The sequence below is a fragment of the Balaenoptera acutorostrata genome, chromosome 21 (genome assembly GCF_949987535.1).
Source record: "Balaenoptera acutorostrata chromosome 21, mBalAcu1.1, whole genome shotgun sequence".
NCBI classification, from domain to species: Eukaryota; Metazoa; Chordata; class Mammalia; order Artiodactyla; family Balaenopteridae; genus Balaenoptera; species Balaenoptera acutorostrata.
Window position 1 is genome coordinate 6,479,528 of NC_080084.1, and position 20,446 is coordinate 6,499,973.

The 20,446-nt window shown below is 42.4% G+C and overlaps 1 protein-coding gene across 3 annotated transcripts; it reads right to left on the reverse strand.

The window, feature by feature from the left end:
- Window positions 1-437: 437 nt before the first annotated feature.
- On the reverse strand, window positions 438-16,963 carry GOLGA7 (golgin A7). 3 transcript variants are annotated; one of them, XM_057537431.1, is made up of 6 exons: window positions 16,895-16,963; window positions 16,498-16,630; window positions 11,252-11,404; window positions 4,715-4,816; window positions 3,512-3,574; window positions 438-1,058 (listed from the first exon to the last, which is right to left on the reverse strand). In XM_057537431.1, the coding sequence occupies exons 2-5, from the start codon at window positions 16,606-16,608 to the stop codon at window positions 3,527-3,529; spliced, it is 414 nt and encodes a 137-aa protein (XP_057393414.1). In that variant the 5' UTR covers window positions 16,609-16,630; window positions 16,895-16,963; the 3' UTR covers window positions 438-1,058; window positions 3,512-3,526. The 3 variants fall into 3 exon arrangements, with proteins under 3 accessions (XP_057393414.1, XP_007182154.2, XP_007182153.2); XM_007182092.2 differs by lacking the exon at window positions 16,895-16,963 and adding an exon at window positions 16,788-16,894; XM_007182091.2 differs by lacking the exon at window positions 16,895-16,963 and adding an exon at window positions 16,788-16,894 and having other exon boundaries at window positions 3,512-3,579.
- Window positions 16,964-20,446: the final 3,483 nt, after the last annotated feature.

Sequence of the window (20,446 nt, forward strand, 5' to 3'; positions counted from 1 at the left end):
CTAAGAACACACAGCCAAAAAGAAGAACTAGAAACAGTGACCCAGACTTGAGAGTTTTAGTTAGAAATCACTTAACTTACTAAACTTGAACCAATCATAGTATTTCTGTGCACTGAATACTGTATATGAGGAGAGTCTAGGAATCATAAGGTTTGCCAGTAGGGATAGTTAAAAATTAGCAATATATAGTATTATTCCTATCAAATGTTTTTCTCTTAAGTTATAACAAAACTATAATTAAAATATTTATTAACACTTGCTCATTCAGGGACACAGCAGGGACATTTGTGTTTGATGGTTTAGCATCCACTTTATTGTGCTTACTTACGTTTATAAGGAACAAGCAACACATACCACATCTTCCCAATGTTCAAGGTAATGCAGTATTAACAGAATTCTCAAAAAAAAAAAAAACCCAAAAAACAAAAACCTGGAAATTGCATTAAATACTGCTTTAATCAGGAATTGCTACAATAAAACAAGTAACATTATACATTATTTTTCCAATGAGCTTCAGTTTGAGAAACTGAACAGCAGAACTTGATCTTTAAGCTCTGAGTCATGGCAAAACTGGTAATTCTCTGAAATCTGGGAGATGCATTAGCAAAACCAGACACAGCCCACCCTTCACCGAAGTCCTGGAGAAAAGCATTTTATGAATTTGGGGGAGTACGACTGAGCACTGGCTAGTTTACGACTTGCTGAAGCCCAAGGAATGACGAGAACCACCGGCCCTGGTGGCAGGTGAGAAATAACCTGCGTTGGGCTCACCAACTGCATATTTTATTAATGGCTTTGAATAAAAAAAGTGAAATGCTTCATTGCGTTTTCTCAAAACCTAATCAAAAGATTGCAGAGTCCTACACAATTTGGAGACACAAAGTGGATGCTGAGCGACTAGAGGTCACTCCAGGTGTGGAATTTTACAAAGTCAGTCCTTGGAGTGAATGGCACCGTGGCTCTGGCAGCAGATACGAAGGAATGATGCTCTGGAGAGGAGGTGGGGGACACTCTGCGGTCGGCCGGTGGACAGACGAGGGTCCCAGCTGGAGGTGGGCCTAGAGTTAGAGGCGAGAAGAAAAGGTTTTAGAAAGGGGTGCTAACTAACCTCCCAACACCGACTGACGGGAGCTCCTCGTACGTGGGCTACACTCCATGAAGCCAGGCGCTAGCTGATAAAATCCCTGGATCTGTACTACCTGCCGGAGTGAGCACACAGCTCGACGGTCTAGAGAGCTAAGGCTGTGCGTTTCCATCTCTGACCAATCCTGTCAGGAGAGGCAGCACAGCACGGAGCAGGCGGCCAATCCGGGGCCTGCCCGCCTCCGTGACTGCCGGCCCGTTTGGGGCCTGGCACAAGTAACTCAGGTTCTCTGTGCCTGAGCTTCCTCATCTGAAAAAAGGGGTAACATTATCTACCTCACAGGGGTGTCGTGATCATTAAAATGAAGCATTTAGAAAAGTACAGGCACATGGAAGTGCCAACAAACGTTGGTTATTTTTATCATCACTTATTTATTGTGACAGAATAATGACATATTCTGTTTTTTGAGTAAAGAAGACAATCTTAATCCAAAGAGAGAAAACACCATCAGTCTACTTAATAATAAAGGTATTGAAAAAATTTAAATCTTTTAAAAGGAGCAAAATATTTTGTTCAAAGCTCTTTTTTAAAATAAAGGCCACCTCCATGATTTGTGTACTCTTCTGTTAAATCATCAATTTAATTCCCATATAATGCTTCAACCTGCAGACACCATGTAGACTTAAGAAAAATTATAGAACTGAATTCCTTATTCTTATAGTTTTCCCCCTCCTCCAAGACCTCAACCCACACAAGATCCTGGGTCTGAGGGACATATAGCTCGGAAAGCTAAACTGCACTGAACAAAAATATCTGCATTCACAAAATTACCACAAGTTCCTACTGTAAATCTCATTTGAAAATTTCACTGTTGTAGAATGTTGATAGATTGGTCTCTGGTGTGTAATTGCTCCAAACCCCGCACCACCTCAGAAAACCAGTGTATTGAGCAATAATCGCTGCAAAGTGAGCCATGATGACAAATGGATCGGGCCGAGTCAGTGCAGCTACAACCGATCAAACAAACTCATCCCAACGGCATGTCACAAATACCACATGTAGGGCTCCTGGTTGCTCGTTTGAGAATTACCAGTTTGGAAACTGCACGTGAGAAAGTGCATGAATAGGTAACACTAAGCGTTCCAAAACAAAGCCTCAGTAAAGAATAAAACACTGAGCAGAGGGCGTCATTATTTAGGTTTGTGCCTTGTAAGAATCTGTGTGACACATTCCCTAGAGCTAAAAGAAGGCAGCTTTGTACGATTCAACAAATGGCACAGGAGCAGACAAAACGTACTTTTAAAAGGTAGTGAAAAAGAAAAGAAGGGGATAAATACTTAGAATAATCTGATCAACTCTTTCCTTTCTCCACGTCTCTGCTGCTGCACGTACTTACAGGAAGTACGGTGTGAAAAATAGGGGTTTTATGGTCCATCAGATTTGGGTTCATGTCTCAATACCCATTAGCTGTGTGACTTGGAGAACATCGTTTAATATATTTGTACCTTGGTTTGCTTATCTGTAAAGTGGGGGACATCCTCTGCAGAATCTTGTGAGAATTGGAAAACACCGTTTGTATAATAGCGGGCACATAGCAGGTACCCTCAAAACGGTAGCTACTATTATGACTGTTGCCCTGCGAAGGAACTGGTCTGCTTTGGTAGAATCTGTTTCTGCTCGGCCTATGAATTAGTGATGGATGCCTGCAGACAAAGTCAATCAGGCAAGCACAGCAGCAGAACACTATTGGGAGGCAGAGCACATGACTGAACTTGGCAGAAACAGTGAAGTACAATGTTTTTGTCACTTAGAAGGCTGGGCTAAGGTACTGTGGCTTCCACGTGATACTTCCTATAGATTCCCATCAGTATTCACCAATTTGTTTCTCACTTGTTCAAGGTCATTATATGGATATATAAGAACATAAACATTCTAAAAAGAATGAAAATTTATGGTTCTACCCACTAGAGGTAAGTGTTCTTCTAAAGGGCTATGAAGCCACTTAAATAAATGAAATAGTCAGAATCTCCCTACCCCACTCTGAAATGTTTCTTTGGTTATTAAAGCCATTTGTCACTTAGGCAGGGAAATCTCTGAACTGATTCTTATATGCAAGACCCATCTATTAAAATGTCTAGGATAGTTTTGAAATATTAAAATAAAATAAGATGCCTCCCCCACCAAAAAAACCTCTCAAAACCCCCAAAACAAAGTAACAACAAAACCAGTCTGAAAACAATACAGGGGGAAGAAAAAAAATCAGGATTAAATTCTCTATCACTTGGGTTATAGAATTTGGGTTAAATACACATTTTAAATATCAAGCCAGTACAGAGAATAAGCCACTACTTATGGTGCAGGGAAGAAAATACATGCATCCTACAAAATTACAAAAATTGCACATAAATCATATAATTTCATTTTTACCTTTAATCCTATGGTTTATCTTCCACTGCTCATGCCTCTGTCTTCATAAATAGTAATTTCAATCTAAGCAGCATGGCTGTTAAGAAAACACACTAGAGAACAGAACACAGAAAAAGGGACCACGGCGAGATGATAGGTACGATCTGTGCAGACTTGTCTTTATTTATTTTAAATTATTACTTAATTTAAAATTCTTACTTAAATAATTAAAAATAATTAAATTATTTAAATAATTAAAAATTAAATTATTATTTGCTTTATTTTGAATTATTAAAATTTTCTCCTGCTTGAGTTAAACACGATGTTTTCTACACTCTGCTAAAAATTTATGAACTGTAATTGCTTGTAGTATACCACATGTAGCTCCTCCCCAAACACTGATTATTCATTAAAAAAAAAAAATCTGAAAAAGGATGCTTTATTGTAGAACTAAGGGGGGGCTCTTAACTGAGCATCCATGGAGGTAATGAAGTCAGGGGTTCAAAATGCCCTGAAATTATATGCAAACTTTTTCTTGGGAGAGGGCTCACAACGTCTATAAGTTTAAGAACCATTGCTGCTGAGTATAATAAAACTGTTGAAATTATTATCAGCCGGAAGGCCTGGGGTTATCTGACCTAGGTTTTAAAAAAAATTTATTTTACCCAGTTATTTATTTTACTCCCATTATCAAGCTAAATTAGTTTTTTTGCAATTTTATTTATGAAATTCACTTCGTGATTTTCAAAGCTTGCTGCCTCTAAAAATAGGCGCAGTATGTCAAAGGTAATGAAATGATACATCTGGCAGCTGTGGCTGATTTCAATGAGCCAGATGAACCCACGGATCTGTGATTCATCTGGACAACCTTGCTGCACGTTAGGAGTTCATGCATTTCAAAGGGGGCTTTGGGTCCAGCCTCTGCAGCTGAAATGCATGACTCACACCACTCCCATTATTACTACAAGATGCCACAGAGCCACCAAGATGACGGCAACCCAAGCACTACACCATGCACAGAGACCAGCGTGATACAGAGGAAGGAGAGGCGTGCGTCAAGGGCTGGAGCTGGGGGGCTCATGGCGGGTGTGCCTTCTCACAGAAGAGTCCTAGGGCAAGTACGGCAGAAGGGAGTTAAATTCTCTCCGGCCGCTGCTTCACAGGACCAATCAAAAGGTTCTGTTTACAGATATTGAGACCTCGTGATCTAGGCTGAAAAGATACAACTCGAAGTCCTCTCTCGATGGGATCTGTCAGGAGGAGGCCTTGGGGAGCATAGATCTTCTCATTCTGCTCTTGAATGTATTTGGAGACTTTCTTCAGAACCTGACAAAAAGAAACACCACAGCTTTTTATAAACTTCATCAGATTTCCCTGTGAAGCATCAGCCGGACCTCAAAATATTCAGGCAGTGGAATTAGTTTTCAAAGCAAGAATGGGTGTTCACGTGGAGGGATGGCTCTGACTACGTGGCTAAGGCCACGGGGCTCCCGACACCGCCGCCCCCCAGTCCCGAGCACCGTCCACGCGGTGCAAGTGCCACCGCAGATGCGGCCTCACGGTGGCACGAGAGCCACACCCTTCCCCTCCCCTCCCGGTCACCTTCATCCTGGTTGCGGAGATATACAGGGTGACTATGCACACGAGGGTTAGTATGCTTTCCCCTCCCCTACTCGTGAAGTGTGCATCATGTGACCTCTTCTGATATCAAGGACAGCTCTTGGCCTTCTCCTTAATACTTAAGAACTGCTTCTCGGGACTTCCCTAGCGGTCCAGTGGTTAGGACTCGGCGCTTTCACCGCTGAGGGCCCAGGTTCAATGCCTGGTTGGGGAGCTAAGATCCCACAAGCTGCGTGGCGCAACCAAAAAACAAAAAGAGAGAGAAAAAAGGAAAAAAAAAAAGAACTTCTTCTCTTCTTTGTACATTTTCATCAAATTTTTTTTTTTTTAAGAAAGACTTTTTTATTATTTATTTATTTATGGCTGTGTTGGGTCTTCGTTTCTGTGCGAGGGCTTTCTCTAGTTGTGGCAAGCAGGGGCCACTCTTCATCGCAGTGCACGGGCCTCTCACTATCGCGGCCTCTCATTGCGGAGCACAGGCTCCAGGCACGCAGGCTCAGTAGTTGTGGCTCACGGGCCTAGTTGCTCCGCGGCCTGTGGGATCTTCCCAGACCAGGGCTCGAACCCGTGTCCCCTGCATTGGCCGGCAGATTCTCAACCACTGCGCCATCAGGGAAGCCCCCATTTTCATCAATTTTAACTAATGATACAAGGTAGGCCTACAACAAAGGGAGCCCAGTGAGTTTAAAACTGAAAAGTTTATTCCCTTTATCAAGCATGCGCGTGCTGGCTGCCATGGAGGTTCTGATGACAAGTGTCTTATATCATCTCCAGGCCTGCGTGGAGCGCTGCTCTGTAGTTTGCTCTTGTGCCCTAGACGGGAACCTCAACCTCACTAAACCTTGTAAGTTTAGTATTAAGGTTGTAAAAGTCAAAGCAAATGTAGACAAAAACCAGATAGGATACAAAGGAACTTCTGGAAATTGCCAAATCTCCAGCTTTAATAAGGGCAATTCTGAAACAGATAACCTAGAAGAAAATAAATTTTAATAGCTATATACAAAATCAAAGAGTTACATGTTTTATTTCAGATTCAAAGTCATAATAATCCTTTTCTGGCTCTAATCTTCAAAGAGGCTTTGATCCAATTCTTTAATTACTATATGTTTTCTTAAATTCACACTACCAGAATATGATAAAGTCACAGATAAATGTGATCACAACATAAAGGGAAAAAATAACTGTATGAAAATGAAGTTGGAAATTAAGAAATGATTTATGTGTGGGTCTATAATGTACCAGGCCAAACTAACAAATTAGGATGTTAAAATTTAGGTGCTTTGGTATAAGTTGATTTAGAATTTAAAACTCTGTGTGGTCTGTATAATGAATTTTCTCATTGAAGGAAGATAGTTTATTCAGGTTACATCTTCGGGGAATAATACAATCTAACGTTTTACACTTTTTTAAAAAGAGCGTGATATTATTAAAAGAGCAATCTGCAGGGTTATGAAGTAATTTAAGAATACTATTTCTAAAGAAAAGAGCTTTTCACCTAATTATCTGAAGTACATATGTCATTCTCCTATTTTCAACTCTCAAAGAATGTGAGCGGTGCTCGGTCTTTATGGGCGCTATCTTTCTATCAGCGTTTGTCAATCATGCTAAAATGTCATGGGGAAGGAAGTAGCCCATGAAGATGCCCAACTCAGGACCCTCCGTCTTCTCTCCAATTTCCTTCTCAGCTCACCTGCCAGAGGTGGAAACTGGACAGCCAGTCTCCCCTCACCCCAGTCCATTTATACTCGGGTGGACACGCAGAAAAATGCCTGCACGGCTGGTTTCAAAGAAAGAATTCCTTCAGAACAGCTTTCCTCCCTGTCTCCTTGGTACAGGTTACTAGCAAAGAAACAGCATTCCTTTACGCGATTCAAGCAGAACTGTGTCATGCAAGGTTTTTATTTAAACTTTAATAACATTCATGGGCACTTGTCATTAGCGATAGGAAAGCATTAATATGAGTCAACTCATACCTCATCCCAGACAGGACAAAGCAGCATTCTCACCCCCAAGAAACCTTATGTTGACGTATTACTCATACTTTATTATTTTTGGTAAATCAATGTTAAAACAAACTATAATACTGAACAAAATTATCTCTGTTATCTTCAAACACTCAATAAAACCTCAATTTATATAATATTTACAAAGCTAAACACTCAAACCTCAGGAAAGACTATTATCCTCCCTGAGAATCCTAAACCGGAGAAAGCCTACCAGACCCTCAAGGAAAGATATCCTACGTGAGGCTGAGTGAGAGCACCAGGATTTCAGTATTTTCAGAAAGATCTAAGCTCCTTTGACTGTGCTCCTTTCAGATCACAGCCCACGGGCAGGAGGGATGTCTTCTGGATGATGAACACAGCAGACGGCTCCTGAGAGGAGAACCTTCCACAAGCCCATTTGTTCCCTGATCATAATGGGCAGCAACAGAGAGGAATAACACTGAAGCCTTTATCTTCATTTTAAATCAATGAATAGCACATTATAGGAAAAAAAATGCATGATTGTTCTAGTGGGTTTTAAAAGGCCTATTTACAATTTTCGAAAGTTTAACCCACGTGACTAGTGTAAGCACAATTATATTTGGCTTACTGTTTGTAGACTAGAAGTTTTAGTGTTTAAAACAATAAAGGCTACTAAATGACTCAATCCTGTCCTTTCATAAAGTAGAAAATAACAGCACAGAAATTCCTAAGGGACAAACTGGAGAGAGGGAGTGGCTGGGTATCAAAAATACAGATACATGTTTAAAATGTTTTCTTTTAAAAGTACAGGTACATTGTATCTTAATTATGACCATTCCAGTTATTTACTTTGCATGATCTAGTTATCCATGTCGTTTCTAAAATAAAATCATGTATTTATAAAAAGTGACCATGCCTTTAATTTTGGTTTCTTGACTAATTTTACTTGGTTTTTACTTGTGTTATTAATACTTACTCTGTAAAAAGAAAGAGACCTTAACTAGACTTATAAAGTAGTACCTTATATGTTACCTATGAACTCAAGTCCATTATATTTCTGACACTGAGAACTTCCTTCCAAGATTAATAATCAAAAAGATTTTAACTAAGGGTTGCTAAATGTTTTAGTAGATAAGTAAACTAGCAGCTGCGAAAAAAGATTACTTATACACTTGAAATAAAAAAACTGAACATGTAAGTTCACAAATATCTGATTAAAACATATATATATACTAACTTTATTTTTAAATCTAAAGAAAACTTTATTAAGCATCTATCACATATAAGGCAATTTACTAATTCTAAGACCCATTTATTTATTTTTTTAGATTTACCTTTTTTAAAAATTGAAGTATAGCTGATTTACAATGTTGTGTTAATTACTGCTGTACAGCAAATTGATTCAGTTATACATGTATATACATTCTTTTTCATATTCTTTTCCACTATGGTTTATCACAGGATACTGAATATAGTTCCCTGTGCTGTACAGTAGGATCTTGTTGTTTATCCATTCTCTACATAATAGCTTACATCTGCTCACCCCAACCTCCCACTCCATCCCTCCCCCAGCCCCGTCCCCCTTGGCAAACACCAGTCTAAGACCCATTTTATGGTTGAGAGAACTCAGACTTGGAGAGATTAACTTGTCTATGATCTCATCATTAGTAAATGACTTGGCTGGCACCCAATTACCAATTTCTTTTTACAACTGAGGTCAGAAGCAGGTATCTGTATCTATTGTAGCAACTGCACACAAATAAATAACAGTTAATTAAAATCTCATCAACAAATTTAAAAGCTATAGTGAAATGAGAATTCAAGCATCTAATACTCCACTAAGCATGAATAAAATAATCTGGAGGATGTATTTCTACCTTAAATTGACAATATTACACACGTCTTTAATGGCCACCCGGGATGACTGCTTTTACCCACCGCGGTCAGTGGCTCCTCAGGGTGTCCAGGCTCCACCACCAGTGCGTCCCCTGAATTTGTTCACCTCCTTCCATCCCTGCTGCTCTGCTCCCCGTCCAAGCTACCATCCTCCCTCTCTTGCCTGGACTTCTAGGGAGCGTCTTACTTCCACTTTTATACCTTTCCCCCCACCGAGAGCCAAGGAATCTCTTTAAAATGAAAATCTAGTCCTATTATTACTCCTGCTTAAAACCTCTGAGTGGTTCCTCCCTGCAGGGAAATAAAATCTAAGCCTCTTTCCACGGAGCACACACTCCCGGAGGATGCAGGTCCCCTCACCTCTCGAGTCGCCTCCGCCCTCCTCTCCCCACGCCCCGCTCCGCACGGGGGACGCCCAATGCTCTGCATACACTCATCCCTCCACCTGAAGGGCCCTGGGCTTCCCATCCTTCACGCGGCAGCTTAATGTTACCGTCTCAGAGGCCCTTTCTGACCACATGATCTAAATTAGGTCCTTCCTGTATTTTCTATCCTAGGGAAGTTGGTTTTTTTCAAGGCATTTATCACGACTTACAATTCTGTGGGTTTTGTTTCCTTATTATCAGTTTTTACCACTGAGTTATAAACTCCATGACATCAGCAACCGTGTCTGCCCTATTCAGTAATATCCCCTGCACAGTACTTAGCACATGGTAGGTGTTCAATAAATATTTATCGAATGAATGAATTCCCTGTCCCTTCACTCACCAAATGTATTATTACAGAGAAGCTGGTAAGACAGAACAGACTGAAAGCTGATGCTGATCCTCTGCAACTTCTGATGTGGAATGTTAAGCAGGAATGAGAGTGTGTGACATGGAGAAGGATATAAACTACTCTTCTTCAGTGTTTCCTTTTAGTAACACCAGGGGAATTCGTGTCAGGATGCTAAGGAAGAATGCAGCATCATTTTCAGCCGATAGCTCAAAATATTTTAGCTGCAACTGTATCTGCTCTCCACCACACATGGAGTGCAAGACAGTCACAGGGAAACTTCTATCAGGTGGGTATAATATAGATCTCCTTACAGCCTTTCGTTTTCTAATCATGGTCAGAATTTAATTATCTATTTGGGGTTTACTGTGATTAACGTAAATTCATTCACTTAACACACAGTAAATGAATGCCTCATCTACCCAAAGTATGGTGCTAGGCCTGAAGAGGGATACACTGTCCTTGACCTCAAGAAAAAGACATACTTGAAGGGCAAATAAGACAAGAATATAAACGGCTACGTTCCTAAGTAGAGAGTGCTAAGTGCCAGAAAACAGATACGAGTAAAGCATTGTGGGGATACAGAGGAGAGAACGAATTCCGATTACAGGGGTAGATAAAAAGTTAGCTGAAAGTGGGACTGAGGGACTGGTGAGATTCGGACACGGGAAGAACGGCACTTCAGGTGGAGGAAAACCTCGGAGTTTTTGCGTGGTTGGCTGAAAGACAAAGTGAGGAAGGGGCGTGGGACAGAGCTGGAAAGGTGAGCTGGAGGTGGGCTCGAGAAGCGCCTGAAACGGAACCCGGGAAGCCTCTCACTTTGCAGGAGTGGCAGGGGAGGCACGGCTGTGTTTTACGACACAGCAGCTGTTTGGAAATGGAAAACAAGGGAAGGAGAGAGGCTCCGGAGACTGTGGCACTGGTCTAGGAGAAAGGTCATAAGGGCACAAATCAGGGTGGTGGCAGAAGTCATAAAGTTAGTGAATGGGAAAATGGAAGCTATTTCAGTCTGACAACTGATAAATTTTCCCCCTCTAGCCCTCCACCTAAAGATGGTCCTGAAAAAGACAGGATGCTACTGAACGAAATGGGGAGGTGTGAGGCTTGACTTCTGGACATATAAGTTGAGAAGCCAGCAATACTGGGCCCAGCAGACAGTTGAAAGAGAAGACAAGAACTCAGGGGGGAGGATAAGATGGAGGATAGAAATTTGGGGAAATAAAGAAAAGGCTTCTCAGAAGGCTAGGCAGAATGAGAACGTGGATTTTCTACATTCTCCTTAAGTGTAAGCCGATTTGAATATTAACAAGGCAACCTGTTTCTGAAAGACTCAGGATTCTTTTCTATGTGTCTGGTCATAGAAGCAACAATAAAATCTGAACTATTATTATTATGAATGTCCCTTTAAGTTTTACTGCAATTGTCACCCTGTAAACATAAACCTGTAATAAACCCACCTTCTTTATGATTTTAAGAGATTGTGTGAAAACAGAGGTAGGCTTACCTTCTCGTAGTGAGTTTCCATGCACAAGAAGATGGTGTACGCTGTTAGACAAGCCAGGCAGCCTTCAAGATAGGACTGGCCCCCGAGCTTCTCTGCTTCAGCATAAAGGTTATTTAGAGTTCGAACTGTTTCTTCAAATTGTTGCCTATCAATCTGTACGGAAAATAGAATTTAAAAATAAGTTTTGGAAAAAAAGACGAGCACCTCACTCCTGCTTGCTATCACTAATTTAGGTTGCTGTTTTGTCAACATTCTTATCTAACTGTCTGCAAACAAATTTTTAGGTGATTAAATCTGGACGTAAGTTACTGAAACTGGTTAGTGTTTGTTTAATTTTATGCTTCTTATGGACACTGGATATCATCAAGGCTCAAAATGGTGTCTCTTTATCCTCTATACTGAATCACAGGTAACTTAATTAAATTATACAATCTTTCCATCTTTCCATTCTCTCATATTCACATTTATGGAGCACCTACCATCAGATATCATGACAGGCCTTAGAGAAAGATGACTAAGACACTTCCTAGTCCTCAAGGCATTTACAGTCACGAGCATAACCGATATGTAACAATAAAAACAAAGTAAGTCGGGCTTCCCTGGTGGCGCAGTGGTTGAGAATCTGCCTGCTAATGCAGGGGACACGGGTTCGAGCCCTGGTCTGGGAAGATCCCACATGCCACGGAGCAGCTGGGCCCGTGAGCCACAATTGCTGAGCCTGCGCGTCTGGAGCCTGTGCCCCGTAACGGGAGGGGCCGCGATAGAGAAAGGCCCGCGCACCGCGATGAAGAGCGGTCCCCGCACCGCGATGAAGAGTGGCCCCCGCTTGCCGCAACTGGAGAAAGCCCTCGCACGAACCGAAGACCCAATACAGACAAAAATAATAAAAATAATAAAAATAAATAAATAAATAAATAAATAAATAAATAAATGTTAAAAAAAAAAAACAAACAAAGTAAGTCAACAGAATACTGTAATACTGTAATGGAGGCATGTATAAAGTATGGTGGGGGAACAAACGGAGGGGTGCATTCTCTTTAACTGGAAAGAGTAGGTAATCTTAAATCAAGTCCCTAAATGCTGGAATCTACTTAGGCAAAAAAGGGAAGGACATTTTCAGCAGATCAAAAGGTGCAAACTGTATTATTTCCTCATTTCCCATTTCTTTTAAAGTAACTATTTGGTTACTAAAAGCTGACACCGAACCAGGCAAAATCTCAAACTACTAGACAACTCTTCACACCACGGGTTCCTATTACCCTTTTCTAGTCAGTGACACCATGTACACTAATACTACTACTGTATCCCCTTTTCACTCTCATCATCTGCTTTCACTTTCTTCTTCCAATAGCACATGACTTTCTTCTTTTAACAGTTCATCGATTTCAAATCTCAATACTTTGCCCTAGGAATTTCAAGTCCCATTAGTTGAGTATTTCACCCAATTGTAGCATTCTTGGTAGGTAACAAAGCACAACTTATCTGTCTTTATTCTCCGCTTTCTCTCACACAATATCTCCCTTATTCCTAAAACTAATAACTACTTACATATGAATTCTCTCTTTTATGAAGACTTTACATAGAAATAGACTCAGAAAGAAACTCAAAGAACTTCAGTATACAGTTTGAGACAAAACTTTCCCAAGAACATAATTCTCTGTTAACATACAGAATACATCTGATGATTTATGACCATCACCCTTAAGCTATTGAAACCCTTTAGGTGCGAGGCAGCTGTTTTGTCCTTCATGTGGAAAACTGTGAGGACTCAATGAGCCAAAGGCATGAACACTTTAAAGTGGTGGTGGCTCGACCTGTTTTTTTAAAAGGAGCTACTTTTAACTTTCCAGAACATGAGTGTTTCTGACCGGGGCTGGGTGGGTGGAGACGGTGCTGAGAGCCAGGGCAGCGTCCCTTCACTGAGCCTCCACTTGAAGAGGTGCTGTGTTACGAACGGTCACCCAGGCAACCTGTCACCATTCCCAGAAAACAGACTTAGGAGAACAACTCAGTGTACAAGGATTAATGGTAAATTGTTATCTCCACCTGGTTTTGCCTAAGTTAATGCCTTCAGTTTGTCCATCAGTAAAAGCACAAAGGTCCAGATAATTTCAAACACTCGCGTTTGATTTACTACGTTATGATCTGAGAAAGAAAGTTCTTTGAATTATTTACGTTTCTTTGGACAGATGATTCAAAACTAGGGAATCAACCCAGAAACATTTTATTTCTTTCAGATCAGAATTACTGATCCTACCAGAAACACTAATTCTTAAAAGTTATTCCAAGATTGCAATGCTTTATAGGTTGGAGGCAAATCATAGATCATACAAAAAAAAAAATATCCAAGGTGAAGAATTTTTTTTAAAAAAGTTTAATTGAAAAAAAGGCGGGGCGGGGGGTGGGGGGAATTCCCTGGAGGTCCAGCGGTTAGGACTCCACGCTTTCACCGCCGAGGGCGCAGGTTCAGTCCCTGAAGATCCTGCAAGCCTTGCGCCTCGGCCAAAAAAAAAAAAAAAAGAATAAAAAGGGAAAAAGCATAATGGGCAGCAGTAAGGGCAAGGATACACTTACTACGAAGGGCTCTACAGAGCAGGTGTGGGCCTTGTTCTCATGCCCTTCAGGCACCATGAAACATGGCTGTCAATATTCACACCTCGGTACCTGCACGCTAATATAGCAGCTACATCGACATTTGGAGATATGTCAAGCTGGAGCTAAATGCAAATTTGGACCAATAAACACCGGAAGCCAGAATAGAAATAGGAAATCAGGCTAGTCTTCCCAGAATTTTTGTTTCTTGTTGAACTACCTGTCAAAGAATGGGGCTGAAGCTTAAAGAAATTGCAAGTCAAAGGTAATTTCTACTGACCGGATATAGAGACATATTTTTAAAGGGATGCAGGGGAACAAATGCCTCAATTATAGTTCACTCACTTCTCTGCTGCCCAGGCCAAGGGTGCCTAAGATGTCTGTATTTTTGCTAAAGTGAGAATCGAGCTTTCTTTAAAGAACTGTCCTGGCAACAAAGCACTTACACATCAAAGTATTAAGTTCTCACAGGCAGTGAGCAAGTAAACTTACTAACAGACAGAACTTGTCCTCACTCACAAATTAAAGGGTACAAATGTGTGTGTTTAATGCTTTAAAGTCATACAAAACATTTGCATGTTTATTTCTTCCTCTATTAAGTTGCCAAGTGCAATGTTCTCACAAAGGGAAAATCAGCCCCAGAGGCAGAGCAATCAGTACAATTTTTAGGGTAAGTAGTGAAAAAACAAAGAAAGAAACTTTCAATTTTCCATCAAACAAAGCAAGGAAAATTTAAACCTGTAATTTAAATTTAATCTCGACACATTTAAAAAAAAAAAATCAAAGCTTTCCCAAGCAGTTTAAAGTATAAGCTAGTGTTTTAACCCAAACATTAAAAAAAAAAAAGAAAATTCAAGGGCACAATTGAACAGCACCAAATAACATTCCATATAGTACTCAGAATCACAAGCAGTTCTGGGCTACATGAAGTCAAAGAAGTAAAAGGACTCCAGAATTTAGAGACAGCAATTTCCTGTAACAGTCAGTGAAGTTCTGTGACTACATTGTTTCTGTACTCAGACTATAAAATAAAGGCTCCACCACACACAGAGTGGAAGGCTCATGTCTGATTCTACATACATATATTTGGCTCAATTATGAGTGGGAAGTTTGACTTTTAAAACTTTTAAACAAAGGCATCATGTGACATCCAAATAAGTGTGGTGCAAAAGAGTTGTTTACACTGATTTGAAAGTACATAAATAGTATTAAGTCAGAGTTTCCGTGTAAGAGGCTTAAAAGTAAAACATTTGATCCATTTCATCTAAGTCCTAAAATGTAAACCATATTAATTGTGATGTCAAATTATTTTTAAAAAACAACATTCAGTAGCTCTAACCAAGAGGCAACACGCTCAAATTTCTATCTTCGCAAAGCACTGTGGAAACGTGCAGCTAGCGTCAGGCGGGGTTACCTCATAACGTGGTGACAACAAACTGCAGCATTTATAGGGCATTTCACAAACAAACTAGTCTACAAATCATTTTTATAAGGCGTGTTGGATCTTTAATTTGCATTTAAAGAAACATACTTGGGCCACTAACCTGCCGAAGGTTATAGATCAAGCCAAAGGACACTGTAATTGATCACTGTTGATTTTACAACCTTGGCAATCAGGTAGGACAACCCACCTCCTCACAAGCCAATTTTAAATGACTGCTACACAGTGCTCCAGTACTCATCAACACCTACTTACTCCAAAGCCAGCACTTCTTAGCTCCACACCCATGCCCAATGACCTCTCAGTCCCGCACCCACCCCCTGTCAAAGAGGAAAGAGCCACAAAACCTGCTCCCATCTAACCAGAAACTGACCTCTGAATAGGAAACACACAGCTTTATCTTACAAAGCTCAAGACCAAACAGTCTGTCTTTGGGTGTGTGAACACGTGTGGGCACAAGAAAACACAGATACTCACATATGCTCACGTCGCTGTACCTTCAAAGTAAGATACAATGATCATTACCATTATTTTTCCTAAGTCTGAAGAAAGAGGAAGCACATCCCTTTTTGCATGCAAGGCTGCCCAAAGGACCCACATCCTGATGACAATTCTGACCTGTAAGGCAACACAGTACAGGCGGCTCCCAGCTATCAGAACTGCGAGGGACAAGTTGAGGGCCTCGTTCTGAGGTATCTCCCTGCCCAGGCCCATCCAATGCTCTGCGTTTTCCAGGTTCAAGGCCTGTCTGCACTGCCTAACACAGCCCTTAATAATAAACCCTTCCTGCCGAGCAGTGCGGCCAGCACTGTGGCCACAAGCGCCAGTCACGAAAATGATGATATTTATTTCCCTTGCGTGGTGAGGTTGGAGGATGCAGCTTACAACACGCTGAGGTAGGTGGCCTGGAGCGCGAGGAATTAGTTCCTCATCACTGTGGTCAATGACCCGGGGTGGGGTGGGGACGGCAGGGGAAGACGGCGGTGCACACATCAGGGCCCTGGGCACCATGGAGCTCCACTAGGTCGTCAGACCCGGGGGCTTGGCCTTATTCCTTCTCCTCTAAACACCAGGTCTTGCTTAGCGGTCCTCTTCGCACATCCCCGGCCCAGGCCGCTTCTGTGCCTGCTCCTCCCAGATCCGCACTCCCTGCCGCCCCGGGGGAGGCTCCCGGGCTCGCCCCAGAGCAGGTGCGGGGAGCCCGGCTGCATACCCGGTTCTCCAGCTCCGCGGGGAACTTGGTCTGGAACTGGCAGCGGGTGCCACTGCTGTAGTCTCGCTGAATGAAAACCTTCCCGGACACTGGCGCCTGCTGCGACCTCATGGCGAAGACAGGACGGGCCGCGCTGCGGGTTCGGGGGACACCAACCACGGTCAGATATCCGGCCTGGACCCAGGACTCCAGCCCGCCAGCCCCGCAGACCCACCCACCGCCCAAAGCAGCCCAAGGCCTCCCCGCCCCACTCCCCTTCACCCATGCTTTCACCGCGGGCCTTCGGCTACCTTCCGGGCCAGGACCCGCGCCCCCCAGAGCCCGGTTCGGCCCGGGAAACACGAACCCGCCTCCGCTGCCCTCCAGCGGCTGTCGCACCGCCTACGCCGTCACTTACGTCCTGCCGCAAAAGGCCTCTTTCCTCGCCCCTCAACTCGGCCTCCTACCTCGAGCTTAGGACCCACCCACTCCTCCGGCCGTAAAGCGATCCTGCCGAGGCTGCGCGCTGCGGTGCGGGAGCGGGCACCGTGGGCGGGGCCAGGGCCGACTCTGTCCCCCACCTAGCAGGGAGGAGTCCATCCGGAAGGAAAAGGCCGGGCGGGGCTGCAGGACTCAGGGGGGCGGGGTTGCGGGGCGGGGCGACGGGGAGAACGGTGGAGACCGAGTTCATCTGAGGGTGCAAAGGGTTCGAGACTCGGGATTTCCCCGGTGTGTCATTTCCCTGGTGTGTCATTTCCTCGTTCATCATGGCGACATAGTTTCTGATCACCGATTGTAAGGGTTTATTTTCACTCTTGATTGGAAGTCTCAGTTTACACGTGGGACACCACCCACCTCTACAAAACAACTGCTCACACAGATTTACAAATGGAAAGCAGGCTTGTCGGGGGACGATCGGTTTGGCAAGGGGCGGGGGGAGGAAGGGCGGAGGGAGAAGCTGTATGGGCTTCATTGTCAAGCATCCCTCCTTCAACTTTCCTGGAGGTGTTGTCTTTCCTTCTACCCCAAAGATTTTCATCCAGCAGTCCAGCCTCCACCCCTCCTGAGAGGCTTGCCAAGGACCCTTACCCCCCCAACCCCGACCCCCAGCTCGGCGTACCTTTGCAAGGCAGCCACGAAAGCCCTTTATCTGGTGTGCCTGGCTGATACAGTATTCCACCTTTGTTTTGCTTTCCCAGGTTTCAGTTACCTCCGCCCCCACCCCCAGTCAACCTCAGTCTGAAAATATTAAATGGAAAATTCCAGAAATAAACAATTCATGTTTTAAGTTGTGTGCCTATTCTGAGTAGCGTGATGGAATGTCTTGCTTTTGGCTCCATCCCTTTGGTATCCCCAATCATCCATGTCCACTCCTGACGTCCCATCATTGACATCATCATGATCCAGGATCTCCCGAAGCAGATGCTCCTCTCTGACCTATTATCAGAAGGTCAATAGCAGCCTAACGCTGTCATTCACCTTACATCATCTCATCGCGTAGGCGTTTTATCATCTCACATTATCACAAGACGAAGGGTGAGTACAGTACAATAAGATATTCTGAGAGAGACCACATTCACATAACTTTCATTACAATATATTGTTATAATTGTTCTATTTTGTTATTAGTTATTGTTGTTAGTCTCTTACTGAGCCTAATTTATAAACTAAAATTTATCATAGGTATGTATATGTAGGAAAAAAAAGTATATATAGGGTTTGGTACTATCTTCAGGCATCAAACTAGGACTTTGGTACTAGTTTCAGGCATCCACTGGGGGTCTTGGAATGTACCCCCGACTTGGGTAAGGGGGACCAATGTATAACCTGTTAGCACCACTCTCTGATACTGCCTACTATATATTTAAAAAATTTTCTCTTATTGTATTTTAAAAACAGCTTTATGGAAGTATAAATAGCATACAATAAACTGAATGTATTTAAAGCAGACATATTGATAAGTTCTAACATGTATACAACCATGAAACCATCACCTCAATCAAGATAGTGAACATTCATCACTTTCAAAATGTTCCTTGTGTTCCTTTGTAGTCCCTCCTTCCTTTACTCAGTCCCTTTCCCCAGGCACTGTTCTGCTTTCTGTCCCTATACATTAGTTTGCATTTCCCTGAATTTTATATGAAATGAATCATACAGTATGTATTCTTCTTGTCTGGCTTCTTTCACATAGACTAATTATTTTGAGATTCATCTGTTGTGCTGTCAAGAATTCATTTCTTTTTGTTGCTGGATAGTATTCCATTGTGGGGACACCCCACAGTTTGTTTATTCATTCATCTGTTGATAGACATTGGAGTTGCTTCCAGTTTTTGTCTATTACAAGTAAAGCTGCTATTGTACATTCATCTGCAAGTCTTTGTATAGATATATGTTTTCCTTTCTCTTGGGTAAATACCTAGGAGTAGAATGTCTGGATCATAGGATAAGTATATGTTTAACTTTTTAGGAAACTGCCAAACTGTTTTCCAAAGTGGTTGTACCATTTTATGTTCCCGCCAGCAGCAAATGAGAGTTCCAGTTGCTCCACATCTTTGCCAATACTTGTATTGTGGTATCCCCTTGTGGTTATAACTTTAGTTTTTCTACGCCTAATGATTCTGAACATCGTTTCATGTATTTATTTGCCATCCATATATCTTCTTTGATGAATTATCTGTTCAAATCTTTTGCCATTTTTTATTTGTGGTTATTTTCCTATTTTGAGTTTTGAGAGTTATTTGTATATTCTAGAGCAAAGTCGTATATCAGACATACGGTTTGCAATCATTTTTCCCTATTCTGTGGCTTTTCTTTTTAGTGTCTTAACACATTCCTGGGTTTGGGGAAATTAGGGTGTGGACATCGTCAGGAAGGCATTATTCTGCCTACCACAGGTATGAAGTTCATTTTTCCCCTCCATACGATTATCCAATTGTTCTAGCACCATTTGTTGGAAAGACTCTCCTTTCTCCACTGCATTGCCTTTGTACCTGTGTTGAAAATCAGTCTCTGTGTTTGTGTGTGTGTGTGTGTTACTGGATTTTCTATTCTGTTCCATCGTCTGATCGTGTTTTGCATTAAATGTCTACTAGTGTTTGTCTATGAAGTTGATGCTTCCTTACTGCCGCAGTAAGATGTCTTGGGAATTGTTTTCCTACACACTTAATATTTGCAGTTGGGAACACCCTGAAACAGGTAAAACAGTTTCCACCCTCAAACTGTCAGTTTAGCGGAGTAAACAAAGAAAACAGTTTTCATACAATGTGTAAAAGGGTAATATTTTTGGAAATATTTCTCCATGTACTCACCCTAGGGAAAGTACAACCCAACTCTTGATGCTTGGGAAGAGGGACCTGGTTGAAAGAGGGATTAAGGGACAATAAGTCATAGTAAATGTCCTTGCCCACCCTCCTTCACACAATCATATGTCTGTATTCTTTCAGGAGGAAACTGCTGGGGGAGGGAAGGAGGACTAAGGGAGAAGTCCAGGATGCCAGGACATCTTGCTCACTGCTTCTCAAGGTTTAGACCAGAAAGTCCCTCTTCCAGCATCGAACCGGCAACCAGAGGAGCCCAGGTGCCACACAGGTGGCGGATGAGAGATGGCCAAGACCGGTGGGCCAGAGTTGGTCCTCCAAATCTCCTGTTTTGGGCCTGTGCCTGTGACTGGGGGAACCAGAAAACCCTCTGTGGAAATGCCCAGAGATCCGGGGACACGGAAGAAGCCTGAGATGGGGATGAGGAGGCTGCAGAATGCAAGAACCTTCAGCTGGGCATGCAGTCTTCTACATTGCTGCCAGCGTGATGCTCAAAAGAACCATGTGTGGCCTGCTACATCTCAGTGAATAACAGCACAAGATGCCCAGAGACTAAGCAGGGCAAGCTAGACTCGGGAGGATGCCAGAACAAGAACCCAGCTCTCCTTCCCACAAATCAGAATGCTATGCAAGCTCCTCTACAACTTGGATTT